Raw genomic sequence first — 20020 nt, forward strand, 5'->3', positions numbered from 1 at the left:
GACATCTACCCTACTTTTGCCATCGAGACGACGATCAGAAGATTTATCGTCGCGTTAATGAACTTAGCCAGGATTTCAGACTTGGCTCACCTACGGTTCCAAGCACCAAAGAACTAAAAATTGCTCAGTCAATAGCCATGCAATGGGTCTCATCAAGTGATATGCGAGTTATGATCATGGCGACTCTTCTTTCCCTCGAGCGTCGGTTCCGGAATGATACTTTCACTATGCAGGCTTTCCAAATGACTGGCTGGTGTAAGCTATAAATGCTTGTCTATCATAACGCATGACTGACATCTTCCAGGCAGTCATGTTACCGATGATAGCCCTGACAAATACAGCACCACTTCAGCACAATATTTGCCCCAACACAGACAATTCGTCAAGATGATGTACGACATACACGCATACACAGAGCGCCAGGAGCATCTCGAGGAAGTGGAAGTACTGACTCGTGACGCTGCCTCTCCTGAGCTGCTGGAGGAATTGAGTCGATTGAACATTTGATCAGCTTAGATCATGCTCTCTGTGAATGAGAACCTCAAAACTTTTTGCGTAAAACTCCCAACAAAAGTTCTTCTCAAAGGGAGCTCAGAGTTTTTCCTCATTCTCTTCGAAATCCGACATCGTGCACCCTTTTATTTCCCCTACATCTCCGCCTCAATCCCCGCAACCCTCGCCTCCGCTGTCTCTTTGGTATAACTCCTCCCGTCCATCTCCTTGATCTTTAACTTCTCTAACTCCACATCCTCAAACAGCCTCACATTGACGATACTCGTACCGTCAAAGAAACCTGGCCGGATACTTCGCGCCATGCACGAGGTGCCACACGTAGGGCAGAAGTAGTGCGCAACTGAGTGTGTCGCGAATGTGTAAGACTGAGTATATTAGCTGCGGTGTGCGTTTGGTAGGGATGAGAGTCAATCTACCTTAAAATCTTCGACGCTGCCCTTGGTGAATGTGATCTGGTCGTTTGGCACGTAGATCAGGAGGTAGCCATTGCGCATGCAGATGCTGCAATTGCAGTGCACGACTTCGGTGGATTCATTATTGAGAGAAGGGGTCTCGATGGTGTATGCGAAGGCGCCGCAATGGCAGGACGCCTTGTATGTTTGGGTTGGTGTCTTGCTGTCGGACATGCTAATGTACAGTTGTAAAGATTCGGTGATGGAGTGGGCCAGCAAATTAGTAGGGGATGATCGTATGAAGGAGAAGATCTGTGGTTTACTTTGACCAAAGTTGCTGCCTGGTATTCCGAATCAAGATGTGTAGTTTCCCCGATTTTCATCGCGTGCAACTCCACAATGCGGGACCAAGGCCACCTGTCTCGGCTGTAGCCAGCAGCCAACTGGATGCATGGGCACTGCACGTACAACATGCGAGGTCAGCTGAAAGGCCTTCTGCTCCCTGTTTCTGAATGACTGCCCTAATGCCTGAGTCAAAAGTTGTCGCTACACATTACCAAGAGTGATACGGGACTTGAGGAACCAGGTTTCGAAGTCAGAGTTCGCTTGAACCAATGTCATCTCTCATGTGATACACATATTCGCCACCCATGCATCCACCATGCCATCTATTTCAGATCAATCCTTGTGCAAAAAGCAATCCTTTTGGGTATACATATGTTGGAAGCAAAGCTTCTCCGCTCTGTGCCGTCGCTCTTTCGTGCTTCATCGTAGCTCCTTCCTTATGAAGCAGCTTTGACCTCCAACGCGCCATTTCCACTGTCCTTCGCAATCTGCCCTTCCTCTGTCTTGACTGGCGGTGCATCCTCCTCAGCCAGAATCTCCGGTTTCCACCTAGCAAGCAATTTCTTCGCACTCGGTCTTGCGCGATCGTTCGACTGATAGATTTCAGTGAGGACGTTGACTACGATGTCCCTGACCGGCGGCCTGAACATGTACAGGTAGTGTAGCGCACTGCATGCGAGGTCGATACGCTCTGGGTCTTTGGCCATCTTCTTCAGTCGAACCAGGATCTCGTAGTTGAGTGCGGGCACCTCAGACAAGAAACGCATGATAATTTTGTCGGTGTGTTCGACGTATGGCAAGATGCCGTCGATGAGGCGAAGTGCGCACCGTTGGTAGTTACCGTTTGGCGCATTGAGTACAGATGTGAAAGTGTCGCCGTTGGCAGTGCCGTTGGTGACGACATCTTTCGACTGTGCTAGTACAGTGTCGTTGTACCACTCTTCGTTGAGCCATAAGGTTGCAACGTCGATGCGCTTCTTCCAGTCCGAGATAATGTAGTTGTACATGCCGTCTCGAACGGCTTCGCTGATTTTAAGGCTTCCCTTCGAGTTACTGACGGCATGCTCGTCCTTAATGCCTTCTCGTGGATCTTCAAGACCGGCGCTGGATCGTGTAGCTAACCGCGAGAGGATTGTCACCCAGGCGTCGCGACCGTAGTCGCTTGCCGCTAGCCTGTTGAAGCCACCCTTGGCAACTTTGCTCTTCTGTGTATCATCAACGCTGCTAAGCATGCCGAATGCTCGGTTGACTGTCATAGCGCCGTACTTTTGGACTTCCTGTTCCGTCAACAGTGGTGCTTCGGGAAGTTTGTACGGTGCAAGTGCTGTTGATGGACCTGACTGAAACGCCAGGTCGGTGGGCGGAAGACCATCAAGCTTGTTGTTGATTTGTTCCGCGTCTTCAGGCTCAAAGTCAGGCTCGTACTCTTCCTCGTCTTCCGCTGCAGAGGCTGCCGGCTGAGCCTTGCGGGCAGCTTGACTCAGACTCAAGTATCGAGAGCGGACAATGTTCATAGCGTGGCCCAGCTTGACTTGGTCGACAGATTGTAGCACAGGTACCAATATCCTCACCAACTGCTCTGGGTCTCGGAAAGCTTGCACATCAAAGTTGACCGTACTACCCTCAGGGTTTAGTGTGAACAACTGCCGCCAGCTGATGGGGCCTGCCGGCAGCGGCGGTGCAACAGGCATATTATTTCGGGTCACAGCAGCAGGGGCACTGGTAGTAACCCGCTGCCTTTTGGCTTGATCGAGGCCATCGGTAGGCTCACTGGGAGCCGGTCGCTTACGGTTGACCTCATCAGCCATCTCAACACGCATGCGGTGCATACGTTCAAGGAATTGCTGTATCCTGCCGTTGATGGGGTTCTGAGGGTCCCTGGTAACTGTTAGTTGAATGGATCTCCATGGAGTGCGTGAAGGAGTATACCTCTTCATGATATTCATGAGCAGCGATCTTGTTGTGCGCTCAATCGACTTCATTATAACCTTGTTTTTGGGCGTCAGAGAAGAGTTGGCGAGCTTCAACGGGTTGAAGTTAAAGATGCTTGTCAGTATCTTGTTGCCAGCGATTGGTCGTCTGTGCATCAGCACGCCTAGCGTGTTGAGCGTTGCCGTGACAAGCAAGCCATCACTGTGATCTCCGTGTATGATATCCAACAAACGATCGAGCAACCCATGTCCTTCTGCCTCGAGGCTTACATACGGTATGAGGGGATGATCGCGGGGCACGAGGGCGAGGGAGATATCACTGTGGTCAGGCCGCTGTGGTGTGTGAGAACGTGGTATTGGCCTTGTGTGATTGAAGTTGCTTACTCTTGGATCGACCACCCCTGGTGTCTGTACCAAGACAACCTGTTGTAGGAACTTGATACAGCACATGCGTACACCCGGTGGAGCTGAGTCCATTCGTCGCAGGATGTTTGCTTTGATAGCCGACATGAGTTGCCAGTTTGTGGCATCGTTGGCGTTGTGGACACTGGTGCACGCAAGTATAAGAGAGCGTTCGACAAGGGCGCAAGCAAGCGTGTACGGGCATTGGAGGCTGCGCGTACAGCGCACAACGCACTCATGAATAGGGTTGAGGCTATTTGCGGTTCGAGGGGGTCCACTCACGTATGTCTGTAGACAAGCGGGTACACGCTTGCAGCCGCTTGAACGGAACTCTTGACGACGCTCAAGTCGCCCACGTTCTCGAGGTAATCCTTCAGCGTAGCCAGCACTGTGGGCGCACTGTTCTCCTTCACGTCTGACGGCCATGCTGGCGACGCGAAAGCCTCAGCCAGGAAATCGGCGCCCCATCGCTGCACCTCGAGGCTTTGCTCTGCACTGAAGCTTATAATGGGCAGTACACCCGGTATAATGGTAGGGTAGTATCTACCGTCGCCTAACGCGAGCGCCCGGGCTGACTGAAGCTGCTGAATGGGACTCATGGTGTTGGTGAAGACGTAGTGCACAAGAAGCAGGCTTTGTTTCGTGAGGTGAGGTCGTGCACTGGTGACGCTTGTTCACGCGCGCGACGCAGTCAAACTATTGCGCGACAAAGCCTAGAGCCTGCTGTATCCAGTCCACTCATTCCCTGCAAAGCTAGTGGTCAAGACGTGGAAGGAGCGTGTTGAAACGAATAGGCGCGTGTGTCGGTGATGTTGACTACTGGGCTTGGTCTGAGGAGTGATGATGGATGGCTGCAGATCGACGCTGCAGGGCGAAAGGCAGGTGCCAAGCAAACGATGCGGAAGGGGCCTCTCACCACCGAGGCGAATCGTCAACATTCCCCGCAAGACCGCCGTAGACTCCACCACGCCATCATGGGATAGTGAGTAGGAGCGAAGAGAGATCGCATTGCGGCGCTGACAATCGCAGCAAACCGTTCCAGTCGACCTACTACGATGCCCGCATGCGCGCCTCGCCGGCGTTGCTGCGTGCTCGTGCGCCGTACCTGCTGAAGAATACCATCACCGGGTTCGCAATCTGTTCGCTCGTCATTGGAATCTGTAAGATCTTCGGAACAAGATGTGTAAGATATTCACTTACAGTGACTAGACACATACACCCTCAACGCCATTTCCCAGGATGAGTTCGAAGACGTTATTGTACCGGACGAGCCCATCGTACGATCGCAGCAGCCTGCCGGCACAACAGCTGCTGTTCAGCAAGCTGTCGCTGCACGGAAGTAAGCACAGGGCTGAATGGTTTAAGGAGGGTTGTACATTGGTGTATCAAGATATCTATGCATTGGGCTGGCGCCACGGTTACTTTTCGAACAATATATCCACTCGCTGTGAGCGACTGTTACAACATCAATCGACATGAGGAAGCACTCTTTGGCGCACATCGACGAAACCATGGCTGCGATCAGCGTTGCAGTCTCTTGTGTCTAAAGCGACTTCAAAGGCGGCCGCAACATTTCACACAGATCGTTGACGATGGCTGCGGCGTACATCCAGAAAGCTTTGCACAGGCGAGTCCACTGCCGGCTCAATCAGTTCGCGTACCGAACGCATTTTCGAACTCGAACAAATGAACAATTACTGAGCACCTGCAGCGGGAGGTGTATCGCAAATCATCTCTCCGAAACAGTGTCGTAGAACATTGTCCGTGTTCAAGACTGTTGCTCAATTCACTGGAGTTCAAGACGCCAATCTACGATGGCTGTCCCGCACATCACAACCTGGGCGAATGGACTAGGAGTCAGCATGAAAATCACATGCAAGTCTTGGAAGCGTTCCTTGTGCAAGCCACTTACAAAAACGCACCATCTCTGCATCACTCACCTATGAAGCGAACCTTGGATGTATTGTTGAGACGCACAATTGCGGTAAATCCGATGGTAATTTGACGCCGTGCGCGACAAAAGTCCGCGGAGTCTGCAAGGTCCCTGACATCATTCACGGTTTGCGACCAAGAAAGGCGCGCTGATCCTCTAGGCCATCACCCACGCGGGCCAGTGCTGCGATTCAGACATCCAGATGGATGTCTGAATCTTCTCTTTATTTACATCTGCGTTTGCACGCATAGCCAACAGATGTCAATCTGTGGCGCGCCCACTTTTTGTTCGAACTGTTTGGCCCGCGACAGCTCCATCTCCAGATGCTTCTCCACCTCCCGTCTTACTAGATTTGACACCACACTACAAGATGACGACTACGACAACCGTCAGGCACAAGCTTCATGAAGCCACAGACAAGACAATAAGCAAGGCACAAGCAACTGTCGAGTTCGCAAAGCAAGCCGAACGCCTTGGCCAGTATGCGCCAGATCAAGAGAATGAAGCCACCGGCTCGACGCAAGTTGTCGAGGCGCGATTTGTTACTGCGCAAGATCCCGTGATCCAGACGGCAGATGGCAGCCGATTACCGTCAGTGCCTATCAAGGAAGCTACAAAGCTCAACAGACTCAAGTATATTCTCGAGGGCCACGACCCGTCAGAAAGTGAACCCGCATCAGGCGAATTACGCGAATCCAGAGATGGAACCATTCATGGAGTACGACCCAACAAGGATGACGAAGAAAATCAAAAACAGCGGACTGATGCCCCGCTTGGTGAGTCGAAAGCGCCAACAAACACAAGCCCATTGTTCCCGCCCGTACCTGTATATGGACCACCAAGCATGCTGAGGAAGCTTCACTGCCTACAATTGCGCCTTTCTTCGGCGATTCTGTCTTTTTGCTTCCTACTCATCATCATACTGGGAGCAGCCTTTACTTCAATACCCATCGCCGCGAAGCATATCTGGATTCAACTCAAAGGCCAGAACCCGGATAAGCATCGCCCATTTTTTCAAGAAGAGGATAGGCGAAAGAAGGCAAGGAGGGCCGCTGAAATTGCATGGAAAAAGTACCACACCGGGGAGTCAGAGAAGCTCGCAGGAACTAAAGAAGAAAGTGGAGAGGGGGATGAATTTGTGCCCTTGGAAGGTGGTCCTGATGAGCTCAAGTGCGACATTCGCTACTACGCGCGCCGAGTAGGGCTTGATTGTGAGATCTTCGAAGTGCAGACTGAGGATGGCTTTATGATCGATCTATGGCATCTCTACAACCCCCGCGACTACGACCGAACGCATGAATCCGATAGAGTACATCATGCACCTGACGTTTTCGGGAGAACGACGTCTTGCACCGGTGTGCCCGGATCGCGATACCCGGTAGGACGGAAAAAGTATCCCGTTCTCATGATTCACGGTCTACTGCAATCAGCCGGTGCGTACTGCACAAATGACGACGACAGCCTTGCGTTCTATCTCGCCAAGAGTGGTTACGACGTCTGGCTGGGCAACAATCGCTGCGGGTTTAACCCACGACACAAGTTGCTCGACTATAGCGACCCAAGGATGTGGTCTTGGAACATCCGTCAGATGGGTGTCATGGATCTGCCAGCGCTAGTCTCGCGAGTGCTCTCCGAGACTGGCTTCGAGAAGCTCGGCCTCATTGCACACAGCCAGGGCACCACTCAAAGTCTTGTGGCTATGGCCAAAGAGCAGCGCCCAGAAATTGGCGATAAGATCTCCGTATTTTGCGCGCTTGCGCCAGCAGCTTACGCAGGTCCGCTGATCCAAAAAGCCTACTTCAAGTTCATGCAGGTCATTTCGCCGGCCATGTTTCGAGTGGTCTTCGGCATTCATGCGTTCATTCCCTTCATGATGACTATGCACGCTTTGCTTCCGGGAAAAATCTATGGCGCAATGGGGTACCGCGTATTTTCCTTTCTCTTCAACTGGACTGATGAACGCTGGGATCGGGACCTCCGAAACCGCCTCTTCCAATTCTCACCTGTCTATGTCAGCGCAGAGAGTATGAGATGGTGGCTGGGACGCGAGTGTTTCGCGAAACACAAATGCATCTTGTCGACACGCGAAGAGAAGACGATTGAGGAAAGGGAGGACGAAGAGGAGGATAGATCACAATCTCGCTCAAGAGACGACTCTGAAGAACAATCAGACAACGCACGGCCGGGTGATAATGCACTCGATGAGCAGAAACGCAGCTCATATAGACGCGACAGCAGACGCGCTCGCTTCGCTTGGTATGGCCCGCACACGCCGCCATTCGCTCTTTGGGTCTGTGGCGCAGATGATCTTGTGGACGGTCGCCGCCTCCTGCGCCGTTTCGAACGTAATCGCGAACCTTTTGTCGACATTGTCCATTCCAAGATCATTGAGGGATACGAGCATCTGGATGTGATCTGGGCTTTGGATGCCATCGAGAAGGTTGGCACAGAAGTCAGGGACGTGCTCTGGAAGACAGCGCCTGAAGAGGCCAGGAACGTCTGCCGTATCCCTCGAGGTTGCGAGGACATCGAGGACTTCTACCAACGCAGCGACAATTTGAGGGAAGATGCGACGAGACAGGTCGACGTGACGGCGGGAGAGTGGAGCGAGAAGGGCGCTGAGCAGATCAGAGGCTCAGAGCAGATTTGCGGTAGAGATGGGAAGGGCTACGAAGCCTGCGAGGCCGAGAAAGAGTCGGCTTTGTAAGGTTGCATTTGAGATTAGCGTTCCTTGAGCATATGCATTATATACCCTTAGGTCCTATGTTCGGGCACCCAGACTATAGACTTGTCACAGACTTTGCGTAACACTATCACCGTCGCTGAACATTCTCCTTGGGCACAGATCTCAAGCAATGAGTGTGTTGCAGGGCCAATCTCATCTAAACGGGCAGCCAGATTTGCGCATGCCTCGAGCGCATCCTGTCTATGTTCAACGACTTTCATACTTGCCTGCTGAGGTAGGTAAGAGGTGGGTACAAGGCGGTGACAGGGGTCTCGAGTTCTGCCGACTCGAACTTCGAAATTTCGAAAACGATGGCTGCACGGCCCGCAACTCTTGCAGCCACCACGCGCCTTACCCACGCATCTATAGGTCTGAATAGCTGAAACCACGGAAAGAGCTCTAGATTGTCTCCGCGATCGATTTCAAGTCCTGTAAAGGAGTGCGACCGTCCAATACAAGGAAGAACAGAGACGAGGCGGGGAAGCCTGCGGAGCTGTCAAGATGCCGAAGAAAGCTATGTACGTGAACATGAACATCCTATAAGCCGCCAGATTGCTCACAAAGATGCAGCGACTCTCGAATTCCGGCTCTGATCCGAAACGGTGCTCAGGTATGCATTCACTAAGCTACCATGGCTTGAACGCCACGCTCACAATGCGCAGGAAAAGAAACGAAGCTTCTTCGTGGTAGTCGGTGACCGCCAGAAGGATGTCATCGTCAATCTCTACCATATCCTGCTGAACGTTGACGTTAAGCTGAACAAGTCAGTCCTCTGGGCATACAAGAATAAGCTGCTCGGGTTCTCGAGTCACCGTAAGAAGCGTGAGAAGAAGATCAAGAGCGAGATCAAGCGCGGCATCCGCGACATCGATACCGAAGACCCCTTCGAACTGTTCGTCTCGACACAGAACATCCGCTATGTCTACTACAAGGAGACCGAGAAGATCCTGGGTAACACATACGGCATGTGTATTCTACAGGACTTCGAGGCGCTCACGCCGAACCTGCTTGCGCGCACAATCGAGACGGTCGAGGGAGGCGGTTTGGTGATTCTGCTGTTGAAGGGCATGAACAGCTTGAAGCAGCTCTACACAATGTCTATGGATATCCACTCGCGATACCGGACCGAAGCGCACAGCGATGTCGTCGCCCGATTCAACGAACGATTCCTTCTTTCTCTCGGGAAATGCGACAGCTGCTTGGTGGTGGACGACGAGTTGAACGTGCTTCCCATTTCTGGTGGGAAACACGTCAGGCAGCTCCCGCCTCCAGACGCGGAGCTCGAGGGCAAGACACCGAAGGCCAAGGAGTTGGAAGAGATAAAGGAGTCGCTGGCAGACACACCACCAGTCGGCGACCTGGTGAAGCTGGCTAAGACGGTGGACCAGGCAAAGGCGCTCCTCACATTTGTGGACGCGATCGCAGAGAAGACACTACAGAGCACCGTGACGCTGACAGCGGCGCGTGGTCGCGGAAAGTCTGCGGCACTTGGTGTAGCGATTGCGGCTGCCATTGCACACGGATACAGTAACATCTTCATCACATCGCCGAGCCCCGAGAACTTGAAGACACTTTTTGAGTTCGTGTTCAAGGGATTCGATGCGCTCGGGTACATGGAACATCAGGATTACAACATCCTGCAGTCGACACATGCGGACTTCAACAAGGCGATTGTTCGCGTCAACATTTACCGACAGCACAGACAAACGATTCAGTACATCCAGCCGCAGGACGCGAACCAGCTCGGCCAGGCTGAATTGTTGGTCATTGACGAGGCCGCAGCGATTCCCCTGCCGCTGGTGCGCAAGCTAATGGGTCCTTACCTCGTCTTTATGGCTTCCACAATCAACGGTTACGAGGGTACCGGGCGTTCGTTGTCGCTCAAATTGATCAATCAGCTCCGTGAGCAGTCGAGAGGGCGGAAGACTAATGGCTCGTCAACAGTGGTAGACAGGGCGACAGGAAAGGAGAGCAAGGATGGGACAGAGCCTTCTATGGCTGGCCGCTCGCTGCGCGAAATCACACTTTCGGAACCCATTCGATACGCGCAAGGCGATTCTGTCGAGCGGTGGATGAACGACCTCCTCTGCCTGGATGCTACTCTGCCGCGATCGAAGCTCGGAACTCAAGGATGCCCGCATCCCAACGAGTGCCAGCTGCTCCACGTCAACCGCGATACCCTCTTCTCGTACAATCCGGCCGCTGAGAAGTTCTTGCAGAAGATGATGGCCCTATACGTTGCCAGCCACTACAAGAACACACCGAACGACCTCCAGCTGATGTCCGATGCGCCCGCCCATCAGCTCTTTGTCCTTACCGCACCGGCTGAGGACAACAAGCTTCCAGAACCTCTCTGTGTCATTCAGGTAGCGCTTGAAGGCCAAATCAGCAGAGAAAGTGTTCTCAGCAGTCTAAGCCGCGGACAGAGAGCAGGCGGCGATCTGATCCCTTGGATCGTCTCACAGCAGTTCCAGGACGAGAACTTCGGCTCCCTTTCCGGGGCGCGTGTGGTTCGTATCGCCACAAACCCCGACTATGTGAACATGGGTTACGGTTCGCGAGCACTTTCTCTGCTTGTAGACTTCTACGATGGGAAGCTCGCGTCCCTGTCCGAGTCTGCGCCTAGTGAGATTGAGACAATGAAGCGCGTTACAGAAGACGAGCTCGAGTCTGCGACTCTTCAGACAGACACGATCAAGGTTCGAGAGGCATCTGAGATGCCGCCACTCTTCGCACGCCTGTCTGAACTCGCGTCCCCCAAGCTCGACTACGTTGGTGTCAGCTACGGGCTGACCAGTCAGCTGCACAAATTCTGGAAACGCCAGCAATTCGTGCCCGTCTATCTGCGGCAAACACCCAACGACTTGACTGGCGAACACACATGCATCATGCTGCGTTCGCTGGAGACAACATCGTCAGATGGATCCTGGGTCGCAGCCTTCGCAAAGGACTTCCAGAAGCGCTTCCTCTCCCTCCTCTCGTACCAGTTCCGCAGCTTTCCCTCCGTTACCTCGCTCAGCATTGAAGAATCGGCCTCGCACGGCGCAAACCTCGACGCGGAGCTGCAAGCCGCACCGATGACCAAAGCAGAGCTCGACGCGCTCTTCAGCCCCTTCGATCTGAAGCGGCTGGACTCGTACGCCAACAACATGCTCGACTACCACGTCATCCTTGACATGCTGCCCTCGATCGCGACGCTCTACTTCACCGGGCGGCTCAAGACACAGATCAAACTGAGCGGCGTGCAAGTGGCGCTGCTCCTCGCGGTCGGGCTGCAGCGCAAAGAATTCTCCGAGGTGGAGAAGGAACTCAAGCTCTCGTCGTCGCAGCTCATGGCCATGTTCGTGAAGGTGGTCCGCAAGGTCGCCACGGCGTTTGGCGGAATCCTCGAGGGCGCAGTCCGAGAGGAGATGCCCGAGGCAATGGAAGTCGAGGACGACACCGCCGCCCACGGCGACGTGGTGGCGGACTCGCGGTTCAGGCCGCTGGAGAAGGATCTGCAGGAGGAGTTGCACGAGGGCGGCGAGGAGTTCCTCGCTGACCAGGAAGAGCGCGAGCGAGCGAAGGCGCTCATTGACGCTTTGCCGCTGCACAAGTGAGTCCCTCGCACAATCATTCCGCTAGACGATTGTAGAAAGGCGTGCTAACGATGCGCAGGTACGAAATCGGGGCTGCAGCCGACGACTGGACCGAAGCCGAGCGGTCGGTGGCCAAGGCGTCGACGTCTGGCGGCATGGACAATCTCACCGTGTCGGTCAAGACGGGCGAGAAGAAGAGGAAGGCTGGCGAGGCGGTGGCCGAGGCGTACAAGGAGTCGGAAAAGCACAAGGAGAAGAGCGAGAAGAAGCACAAGAAGGCGAAGCAGAGCAGGAGGTAGAGTGTCGGCCGAGGGACGGATGGCAAGGTGGTGTGAGGGTGCATGGGCAGGTGTTGAAGGCGTTTGATATCCTCGCAAAAGAGGCGTGTTTGGATCTTGTACAGCGAAATGCACACACTTGTACGGATATCTTGAGCAGTCATTCACAGGATGCTTGTTGGAATTGATGTATATATGTATATATAAGTGTGTGTGTATATGTATGTATATATATATGTGTGTGTGTATATGTATGTGTGTATATGTATATATATTAATATTAAATCTACAGACTCACAGCGGCTCCATGTTGGCTGGTAGCTGTCTGTGGGAGATTTGCTTGACTCTATTCGAGGATGAAGTTGTGCAACCGTCGGCCCTCGCCCTGATCGGCATTCGAGGCAGCGGGCTCCTGCCGAGGTACACTTGGAGCTTGGCAGCAACCGAGTGCATGCGACTGACTATCCAGCAGCTACCGCAGAGCCGCAGTCGAAGACACTACAACGCTGGCAGTCCAAGACACTACAACGCTGGCAGTCGAAGACACGACAACGCTGGCAGTCGTCGATTGACGAACGCAAGAGATGCAGGCGCAAGCAGCGCAGAACGGGGTTCACGCAGTGAACCCCAGGAAAAGAAGAAGGAGAAGACAGCTCGACCGGCCGTCCATCTCGGCGCGTCTGCTGCTCGACGGACGGCTGAAGGGTGAAGTGGGCGTCTTGAGCGAGGATCTGTTCGAGGACCTGTTTGGGAAGGGCGCTGGTAGACATGTCGCCTTGCAACGAGACACTGCATCGAGGCTGACAACAGCAGGAGCGAACACGACCGCCTGCCACGTCGCAATGACCCCGTGGCTGCCGAGCGCCGCCGCCGCGTCCCCGAGCGTGCCCTGGACGATTCTGGCTGTGAGAGTCGCGGAGAAGAGCGACTCGCCTGGTGCGCGCCCGCACTCGTCGCTGCAGATGCCGGCCTCGGCCCTCGCGCTGCAGTCGTTCTCGCAGCGTCTGCACAGCCTGGCGCCGAACAGGACACAGCGCCGAGACGCGGCGATTGAGGTGCGCCTCCACCACGTCGTCCCGCTGGGCTTGGACACGGTCTACGTCACCCTGGACACGGAGGCGCTGCGGGCGCTGGACGACGTGCACGCCAGGTTCGGCGGCGGCTTCGTGACCGCGGCGAACGGCGCGGCGAACGGCGCGGCGAAGGGGCCCAAGAGCCGCAGTGGCAGGACAGCGCATCGGGCAGACGACGCGGCGCAGGAGCTCGCCTGGCGGACGGCCGTGCGAGAAGCATTGCAGTCGCCGACGGTGCTGCGTGCCGGCGACCTGCTTGCCCTGCCGCTGCCGGCCCATCCCATCACACACGTCCCGCCGCCGGCGGCCCGGATCACGGCCTGCGAGCCCGTGTCGCAGGGCCTCTTGCTGCCCAGCACGCGCGTTGTCGTCCTGCATTCGCATCGCAGCCCCAAAGCCGCCATCCCGCCGCCCGTCAGAGCAGCACCGCTCGCAAGCTCGTTCGACCACAGCGAAGCCGAAGACACGTCCAACGACGCCTTCTACACGGCGGACGAGCGCGGCGACTCGCGAGACGCTAGCCCGCCAGACGACGAGTCTGCAGACAACCTCGACTCGGACTTCTCGGGCTCCGATGCCGGGGACTTGTCCGACTCGTCGGACGATATCATATCGCTGAGCGCGCCCATGCTGCCGCCGCAGTCTTCTGGCGTGCTCTCAGCTTTCACCTCGGCTACCCCGCGCCCTGGCAACTTCCGCACAACCGGCATTGCGACGCCGGGGTCCGTCTTCTCCAGCTTCACAGCTACCAGCACCGTCCGGGGAGCGGCGTCCTCGAAGAGCAAGGTCTTCAAGGCCCATGGATTGCTGCAGAGCATCTCGGACGAGTTGGTGCATCCCAAGCCGGGCAGCGACGATGACGAGGAGGCCCGTGTCTTGGTTGACACCAACACTCTGGTCAAGGTTGGGTGCTTCTCTGGTGACTGGGTGAAGATCGAGGCCTCGGAGGAGCCATCAGGCCACGCCTTCTGGGGACTCGGCTCTTTTGGAGGACCGCAGGAGGAAGAGAGCTCCAACTGGCGCCCAGTCCGAGTGTACGGTCTCCCAGAGAACCTGTCGAAGAAGGTGGCAAGGTACCCCGTGAACAAGCCTGAGAGCGGCCATCGAAGAATGAGCATCTCCAGCTTTTCCGGCCCAGCCAGTACCCCGCTTCCAGCATACCTCTCTCCTATTCTGCTGGCCAATCTTGGAAGCCCGTCACATGTGCGCATCACACCCTTGGTCGCGCCACACGTACCGGGTGTGCCGCGAACAGCGCTGCAGAAGCCGCGTCTGACCAGCTCCTCCCTACCGCCATGCGCGAAAGAGGTCACTCTCCTGAAAGTCTCGACGCCCCTCTCATCCGAACGCCTGCTGCAGCCAAGTCTGTTTGCTGCACTAAAGGAACACTTTGAGCAAAAGCGACGAGTTGTGAAGAGCGGCGACTTGATTGGTGTTTCTATCGATGAATCACTCGGGCGAGCTGTCTTCCAGACTTCTACCGAAGACGATACCGGGAGCGATGAGCTGTTGTCCTCTACTGCCAGAAAGAGCGCCGAGGAAAGCAACGCCGTCGACAGCGCGAACCCCAAGGTCGTAGCATGGTTCAAGATTGGCAACATTGCGTCCAAGACGGCGCAACCCAAGGAAGGTGAAGAAGCAGACATGTGGGGCGGTGCAGCTACCGTGGATGCGGCTAGCACAAAGATGGAAATGAACGGTAGCGAGCAAGGCAAGACGCCAGCGCCCATTGGCAATGCCTGGCAATACTACCTTGGGGCGAAACGAACGCCAGCCGCCGCATCGCAGAAGCTGATGGCGATGGATGAACTTCCCAAGCCTTTCATCTCACCCCTTCGCAGGCGGTTGAGAGAGTTGATGTCAGTGGCGACGAGCCCGAGGGCTATTCACCTGGGACTCCCCCCAGTCGCTATTCTTCTCACCTCCACTCAGCGAGGCATTGGCAAGGCTGCCATATCAACAAAGGCCTGCGAGGATCTGGGCTTGCACACCTTTGCTATCGACGCTTTCGACATCGTCACCGAGGGTGGTGCAGGAGGTGGCGACGTCAAGACTGAGGGCTTTTTAAAGGCCAGAGCTGAGCGAGGTCTCAGCTGTGGAGCCGAGTTCACCGCTTTGCTTCTCAAGCACGTCGACGCACTCACGGCCGACCGGATGAACACAGCCCTCAAAGAAATACTGGCTGACTCGAGGGTGCTGATTGCCACAACGACGGAGATTGACAAGGTGCCCGAGGGCATCCGCGGGCTGTTCACTCACGAGCTAGAGATGACAGCACCCGATGAAGGCGAACGAGAAGGCATTCTGCGCAGCATCATCGACGACGCTGGAATCCGGCTATCTCCCGACGTCGACCTTGGCAACATCGCCGTGAAGACTGCGGCGTTGGTCGCTGGCGATCTTGTCGATGTGGTGGACAGAGCGGTCGTTGCGAAGCGCACCCGCATCGAGGAGCTTGCAGCAACGGCGAGCAAAGCCTCGTTATCGGGCGAAGTTGTCACAGCCAGAGACATTGAGCTTGCAGGCGGCCACTCTAGCAACAGCCTCACCAAAGCTGACCTTGACGGCGCTGTGGACGCGGCAAGAAAGAACTTTGCCGATGCGATTGGCGCCCCCAAGATCCCCAAGGTCGGCTGGTCAGACGTCGGGGGTATGTCCCACATCAAGGACGCAGTCATGGAGACGATCCAATTGCCACTATCCCGACCAGAGCTGTTTGCCAAGGGCATGAAGAAGCGCAGTGGTATCCTCTTCTACGGACCGCCTGGAACCGGAAAGACGCTCCTCGCAAAAGCCATTGCTACCGAGTTTTCTCTCAACTTCTTCAGTGTCAAGGGTCCGGAGCTGCTCAACATGTACATTGGCGAGTCGGAAGCCAATGTGCGGCGTGTCTTCCAGCGTGCTCGTGACGCCAGGCCCTGTGTCGTCTTCTTCGACGAACTGGACTCTGTGGCGCCTAAGCGCGGGAACCAGGGTGATAGCGGTGGCGTCATGGATCGCATTGTCTCTCAGCTGCTCGCAGAACTAGACGGCATGAGCGATGGCGGCGAAGGCGTGTTCGTTATTGGCGCAACCAACCGTCCTGATCTGCTTGATCAAGCGTTGCTCCGTCCCGGACGATTCGACAAGATGCTGTACCTCGGCGTCTCAGACACGCACGAGAAGCAGCAGACCATTCTGGAGGCGTTGAGCAGGAAGTAAGTCAAATCGCACTCTTGTAACGAAACAACGTCGCTAACCCATCCAGATTCACACTCCATCCTGACCTCTCACTCGCCCGCGTCTCGCAAGGTCTCCCCTTCACATACACCGGTGCAGACATGTACGCGCTCTGCTCGGACGCGATGCTCAAAGCCATCACCCGGCAGGCGCGCGCCGTGGACAGAAAAGTCAAAGCACACAACGACTCGCACGACCAAAAAATCTCCATCGCGTACTTCTTCGACCACCTCGCCACAGACGAGGACACAGCCGTCATGGTCACGGAACAGGACTACATGGACGCGCACAAGGAGCTCGTGCCGTCCGTCAGCGCGGACGAACTCCGCCACTACGATCGCGTGCGACGCACCTTCGAGGGCGCCGGCAAGCAGGAAGACAAGAAACAGATCGAGGCCCCGCCGACGACGAATGGGATCGCTTCAAGCGCCAAGGGCAAGGGCAAGGCTGTCGCTCCCGCGCACGAAGAGGACGCGCTCGTCATACACACTGAGAACGTCGACCTCAATGGCGACACCAACACAGCGCCTGCCGGCAGCGGCAGCGGCAGCGGCAACAGCAATGGCAATGGAAAGGGGAAGGGCAAAGCACCAGCCGGCCATGCAGGCAGGAGCAGTGTGGACATGGCCCAAGGCGGGTTCGGCGACGCGGGGGATGACGACGACTTGTACGCGTGAGATTTTGTAGCGTCGAATTCTACTTCTCGGTCGCCTGCGTTTGCACGCCCCCTTCTTTCTCTGATATGTCGTGGCGGAGCCTGTGCTGCGCTTTTGCTTTTACTTGCTGAGTTGTGTCTGCTTTGTTGCCGTGCGTCGCTTCGAGGCGGTGTTTTGGAACTGGCTGAGACTATGAGGTGAGGCGGGTTGAGCGCGAGTGAGGAGAGGGGTATCGGGTGTTTTGGTATTGGGATGGGATGGGATGGGATGGGCGGACACAAAGGTCGATCATGGATGCATGGACTCGTGGGCTGGCTTGGGAGTAAGGATAAAGATGCGGGCAGACCGGGCGATGCTGGCCCTGCAATGCTCGAAGCAAATCATACTTTCAGGTACATTTGATGATGAGGTAATGAGCTGTTACTCCTTTTATCCTGATACAAGGCTGGTTGGCGAGTGTCACCTCGTTGAGCTGGAGCTAGCTGGGCGTTTGGGTTGGGTTATGTTCTGTTCGTCTGTGCTGCTGAGTGCGTGGTTTTGCAGTCCTTGGGATATTTATTGTTGAAGGTTACATGCCATCTAACACTAGCTACGTCCCTTGAGCTGGATCCAATCCAACCTCACTCGCAGGCCTTATCACCGGTAAGCGGCTTCAGCCCGACCTTGGGGTTGATGAAGTCGAAGACCGTCTCATGCCACAACAGACTGTTCTCAGGCTTGAGGACCCAATGGTTCTCGTCCGGGAACGTCAGGAACTGGCTCTCGACGCCGCGAGTCTGCAGCGTGTGGAACGCCGCCAAGCCCTCGCCAATCAGCAGTCTGTAGTCCAGCTCGCTGTGGATGATGAGCTGTGGAGTCTGCCAGTGCTCCGTGTGACGGCTCGGGTCCCACTTGTCCCAAGCTTCGCGGTTCTTCCACGGAGCGCCCTTGATGTCGTGGAAGGGGAAGTAGAGCTCCTCACTCGACATCTGGCTCGCCATGCTGAAGACTCCGTCGTGAGTGACGAGCGCCTTGAAGTGGCGACCCAACGGGTGGCCTTGGATCCAGTTCATCATGTATCCGCCGTAGCTTGCTCCAAGGGCAACCGCACGCTTGGTGTCGACGTACGAGAGGTTCTTCCTGATCCAGTCGAAGCCTAGGGCAAGGTCTTGGTAGGGCAGACCACCCCATTGGCCTTGAATGGCATCGGTGAAGTCTTGTCCATAGCTGGTGCTGCCGGTTGGGTTGGGGCAGATGACGACGTAACCCTGTTCGGCGAATACTGCAGGGTTCCAGCGTGTGCTCCATGAATCTTCCCAGGCGCCTTGAGGGCCGCCGTGGATGAGGTATGCGAGCGGGTAAGTCTTATCCGAGGAGAAGTTGCTAGGCTTCACGACCCAGGCGTGGACTGAGGTCCCATGAGCAGCGCCATCCCAATGGATCTCGCTGATCTGGGAGCGCGATAGACCAAACTTGGAGCCCGAGCGGGTGTTGGAAGAGATGTATTGTGTTGTTGGACCATTAGATTCGGTGGAGTTCTCGGACACCGGAAGGCTGTAGGCGTTCTCGTGGTTCTTGTGGTCACCAACAGGTACGAAAGAGTACAGGCTATTTTCGACCAAGCTGTTCGAGCTGATGAAGATGTCGCCAGACGCCAGCACCTTGACATCTGCCACGTTTCCACCCTTGACGAGTACCGTTGGCAGAGGCGAATCTTCGCCCGGGCGCTTGGGAGGTCCAGCGTGAAAGAGGTTTCCGCGTCCGTGTTCTTCCGCGGTGAGATACAGATGCCAGTCATCTGGACTCCAAGAGATGGACTGCGGGCTTCGGTCCCACTTGCCCTTTCCGTCCTTTGTGGCGTAGAGGAGCGTTGGTGGAGTTGTCAATTTGCTGTAGTCATGGGTGATGAAAATCTGGTTCTTGTCGGACTCATATCCGTCGGTCTTCATGGCCAAGAAAGCGATCATTTTCCCCGAGTTAGACCATACGGGGCTGGTGCATGCCCCCTCAAAGCCGTGAGACTTCGCAATGTCTACTGATTGGATATCCAGCTTCAGTATCTCGCCAGACCAGAAATCGGGATGACTCCAGAAGCCTGGACTTGCGTGTGCAGAGACATAGATGCGAGTCCTGGTATGCAAAGCAGGGTTGAGATCGGGATCTTTGGCCGTGAAAACAAGACCGTTTTGGGAGATGTCGAAGTGATCTTTGCCACCAAAGGGATCAATTGGGCTTTCGAGTTTGGAGCCTGTCAGTGCGTTCTTCAGCTTGGACAGCTCGAACTTGCCATCCTTCTTGGTGAGCTTGCCAAGCCAGATAGCATTCCTATTCTCAGTCACGTAGTGATCCCACTGTGATGTGTTAGCAAAGGCGAGGGAGCTGATATCTGGATACTTACATGGCGTACGAACATAGACTTGTACAGTCTGCCGGATGTGCGCGGCTTCTCCGCTTTCTCTGGATTGTAGAGAGAACCATCAGGCTTCGCCTTGCCAGACGCTGCGATGGCAACTTCGTCGTCACTCAGCTTCAGTGTCTTGAGGTCACCGATAGGGCCTTCGACAGTACCAGCGGTGTAATTGCTGGATGTGTGTTAGCGATGTTGAGACCAATAGAGTATACATCCACTTACTCGTTGCCGAAGTTGTCTGCCTTTCCGACAAGCACTGTCGTGACACCATCGTCGCCAGACTTCAGGACGAGGATGTTGTCATCGTCAATCCAGGCAGGCTCGCTCGCAGTCTTGTCGTCCGTGACTAGGCTGGTTTGCTGGGTTGCGACATCGAGAATCCGGATTTCCGACTTTTTCGAACGTTCCTCGAAGCTGTATGTAGAGACACTGTACAGCACTTTCGATGCATCTGAGTTGGGTATACCCTCAGATCTGCGCGGCGCACTGAGGAGGACCTCGGGTGTAAATTTTGTGGCCCTGATTGTCATGTTGAGCGCATAAACCAGGAGAATACGGGTCGAGTGCCTACATGTTGTCAGTCTCG

General features: G+C 55.3%; 8 protein-coding genes across 8 annotated transcripts; 5 read left to right on the forward strand and 3 right to left on the reverse strand.

Annotated features, from left to right (window-relative positions):
* Positions 1 to 222: 222 nt before the first annotated feature.
* Positions 223 to 1413, reverse strand: M421DRAFT_290117 (uncharacterized protein). Its single transcript, XM_033589019.1, has 2 exons — positions 930 to 1413; positions 223 to 878 (listed from the first exon to the last, which is right to left on the reverse strand). Exons 1-2 carry the CDS (start codon positions 1137 to 1139, stop codon positions 648 to 650), a joined length of 441 nt encoding a protein of 146 aa, XP_033452611.1. The 5' UTR covers positions 1140 to 1413; the 3' UTR covers positions 223 to 647.
* On the forward strand, positions 228 to 507 carry M421DRAFT_2000 (uncharacterized protein; the record flags this gene model as incomplete). The annotated part of the gene is made up of 2 exons (XM_033588100.1): positions 228 to 255; positions 305 to 507. The coding sequence occupies 2 exons, from the start codon at positions 228 to 230 to the stop codon at positions 505 to 507; spliced, it is 231 nt and encodes a 76-aa protein (XP_033452612.1).
* A 274-nt stretch (positions 1414 to 1687) lies between the features above and the next one.
* Positions 1688 to 4182, reverse strand: M421DRAFT_54646 (uncharacterized protein; the record flags this gene model as incomplete). Its single annotated transcript, XM_033595241.1, has 4 exons — positions 1688 to 3128; positions 3180 to 3514; positions 3566 to 3728; positions 3866 to 4182. 4 exons carry the CDS (start codon positions 4180 to 4182, stop codon positions 1688 to 1690), a joined length of 2256 nt encoding a protein of 751 aa, XP_033452613.1.
* A 19-nt stretch (positions 4183 to 4201) lies between these two features.
* On the forward strand, positions 4202 to 5051 carry M421DRAFT_290056 (uncharacterized protein). Its single transcript, XM_033589018.1, has 3 exons — positions 4202 to 4565; positions 4613 to 4743; positions 4793 to 5051. Exons 1-3 carry the CDS (start codon positions 4393 to 4395, stop codon positions 4924 to 4926), a joined length of 438 nt encoding a protein of 145 aa, XP_033452614.1. The 5' UTR covers positions 4202 to 4392; the 3' UTR covers positions 4927 to 5051.
* Positions 5052 to 5886: 835 nt separating this feature from the next.
* On the forward strand, positions 5887 to 8223 carry M421DRAFT_54667 (alpha/beta-hydrolase; the record flags this gene model as incomplete). The annotated part of the gene is made up of 2 exons (XM_033595245.1): positions 5887 to 6342; positions 6556 to 8223. The coding sequence occupies 2 exons, from the start codon at positions 5887 to 5889 to the stop codon at positions 8221 to 8223; spliced, it is 2124 nt and encodes a 707-aa protein (XP_033452615.1).
* Positions 8224 to 8573: 350 nt separating this feature from the next.
* On the forward strand, positions 8574 to 12304 carry M421DRAFT_417086 (DUF699-domain-containing protein). The gene is made up of 4 exons (XM_033591316.1): positions 8574 to 8759; positions 8812 to 8851; positions 8904 to 11836; positions 11899 to 12304. The coding sequence occupies exons 1-4, from the start codon at positions 8743 to 8745 to the stop codon at positions 12116 to 12118; spliced, it is 3210 nt and encodes a 1069-aa protein (XP_033452616.1). The 5' UTR covers positions 8574 to 8742; the 3' UTR covers positions 12119 to 12304.
* Positions 12305 to 12580: 276 nt separating this feature from the next.
* M421DRAFT_417088 (AAA-domain-containing protein) lies at positions 12581 to 17446 on the forward strand. Its single transcript, XM_033591317.1, has 3 exons — positions 12581 to 12859; positions 12911 to 16367; positions 16418 to 17446. The coding sequence occupies exons 2-3, from the start codon at positions 12940 to 12942 to the stop codon at positions 17064 to 17066; spliced, it is 4077 nt and encodes a 1358-aa protein (XP_033452617.1). The 5' UTR covers positions 12581 to 12859; positions 12911 to 12939; the 3' UTR covers positions 17067 to 17446.
* A 219-nt stretch (positions 17447 to 17665) lies between these two features.
* M421DRAFT_98504 (dipeptidyl-peptidase 5 precursor) lies at positions 17666 to 19964 on the reverse strand (the record flags this gene model as incomplete). The annotated part of the gene is made up of 3 exons (XM_033598628.1): positions 17666 to 19375; positions 19423 to 19606; positions 19657 to 19964. The coding sequence occupies 3 exons, from the start codon at positions 19962 to 19964 to the stop codon at positions 17666 to 17668; spliced, it is 2202 nt and encodes a 733-aa protein (XP_033452618.1).
* Positions 19965 to 20020: the final 56 nt, after the last annotated feature.

The sequence above is a fragment of the Didymella exigua genome (assembly GCF_010094145.1).
Source record: "Didymella exigua CBS 183.55 unplaced genomic scaffold M421scaffold_4, whole genome shotgun sequence".
NCBI lineage: Eukaryota > Fungi > Ascomycota > Dothideomycetes > Pleosporales > Didymellaceae > Didymella > Didymella exigua.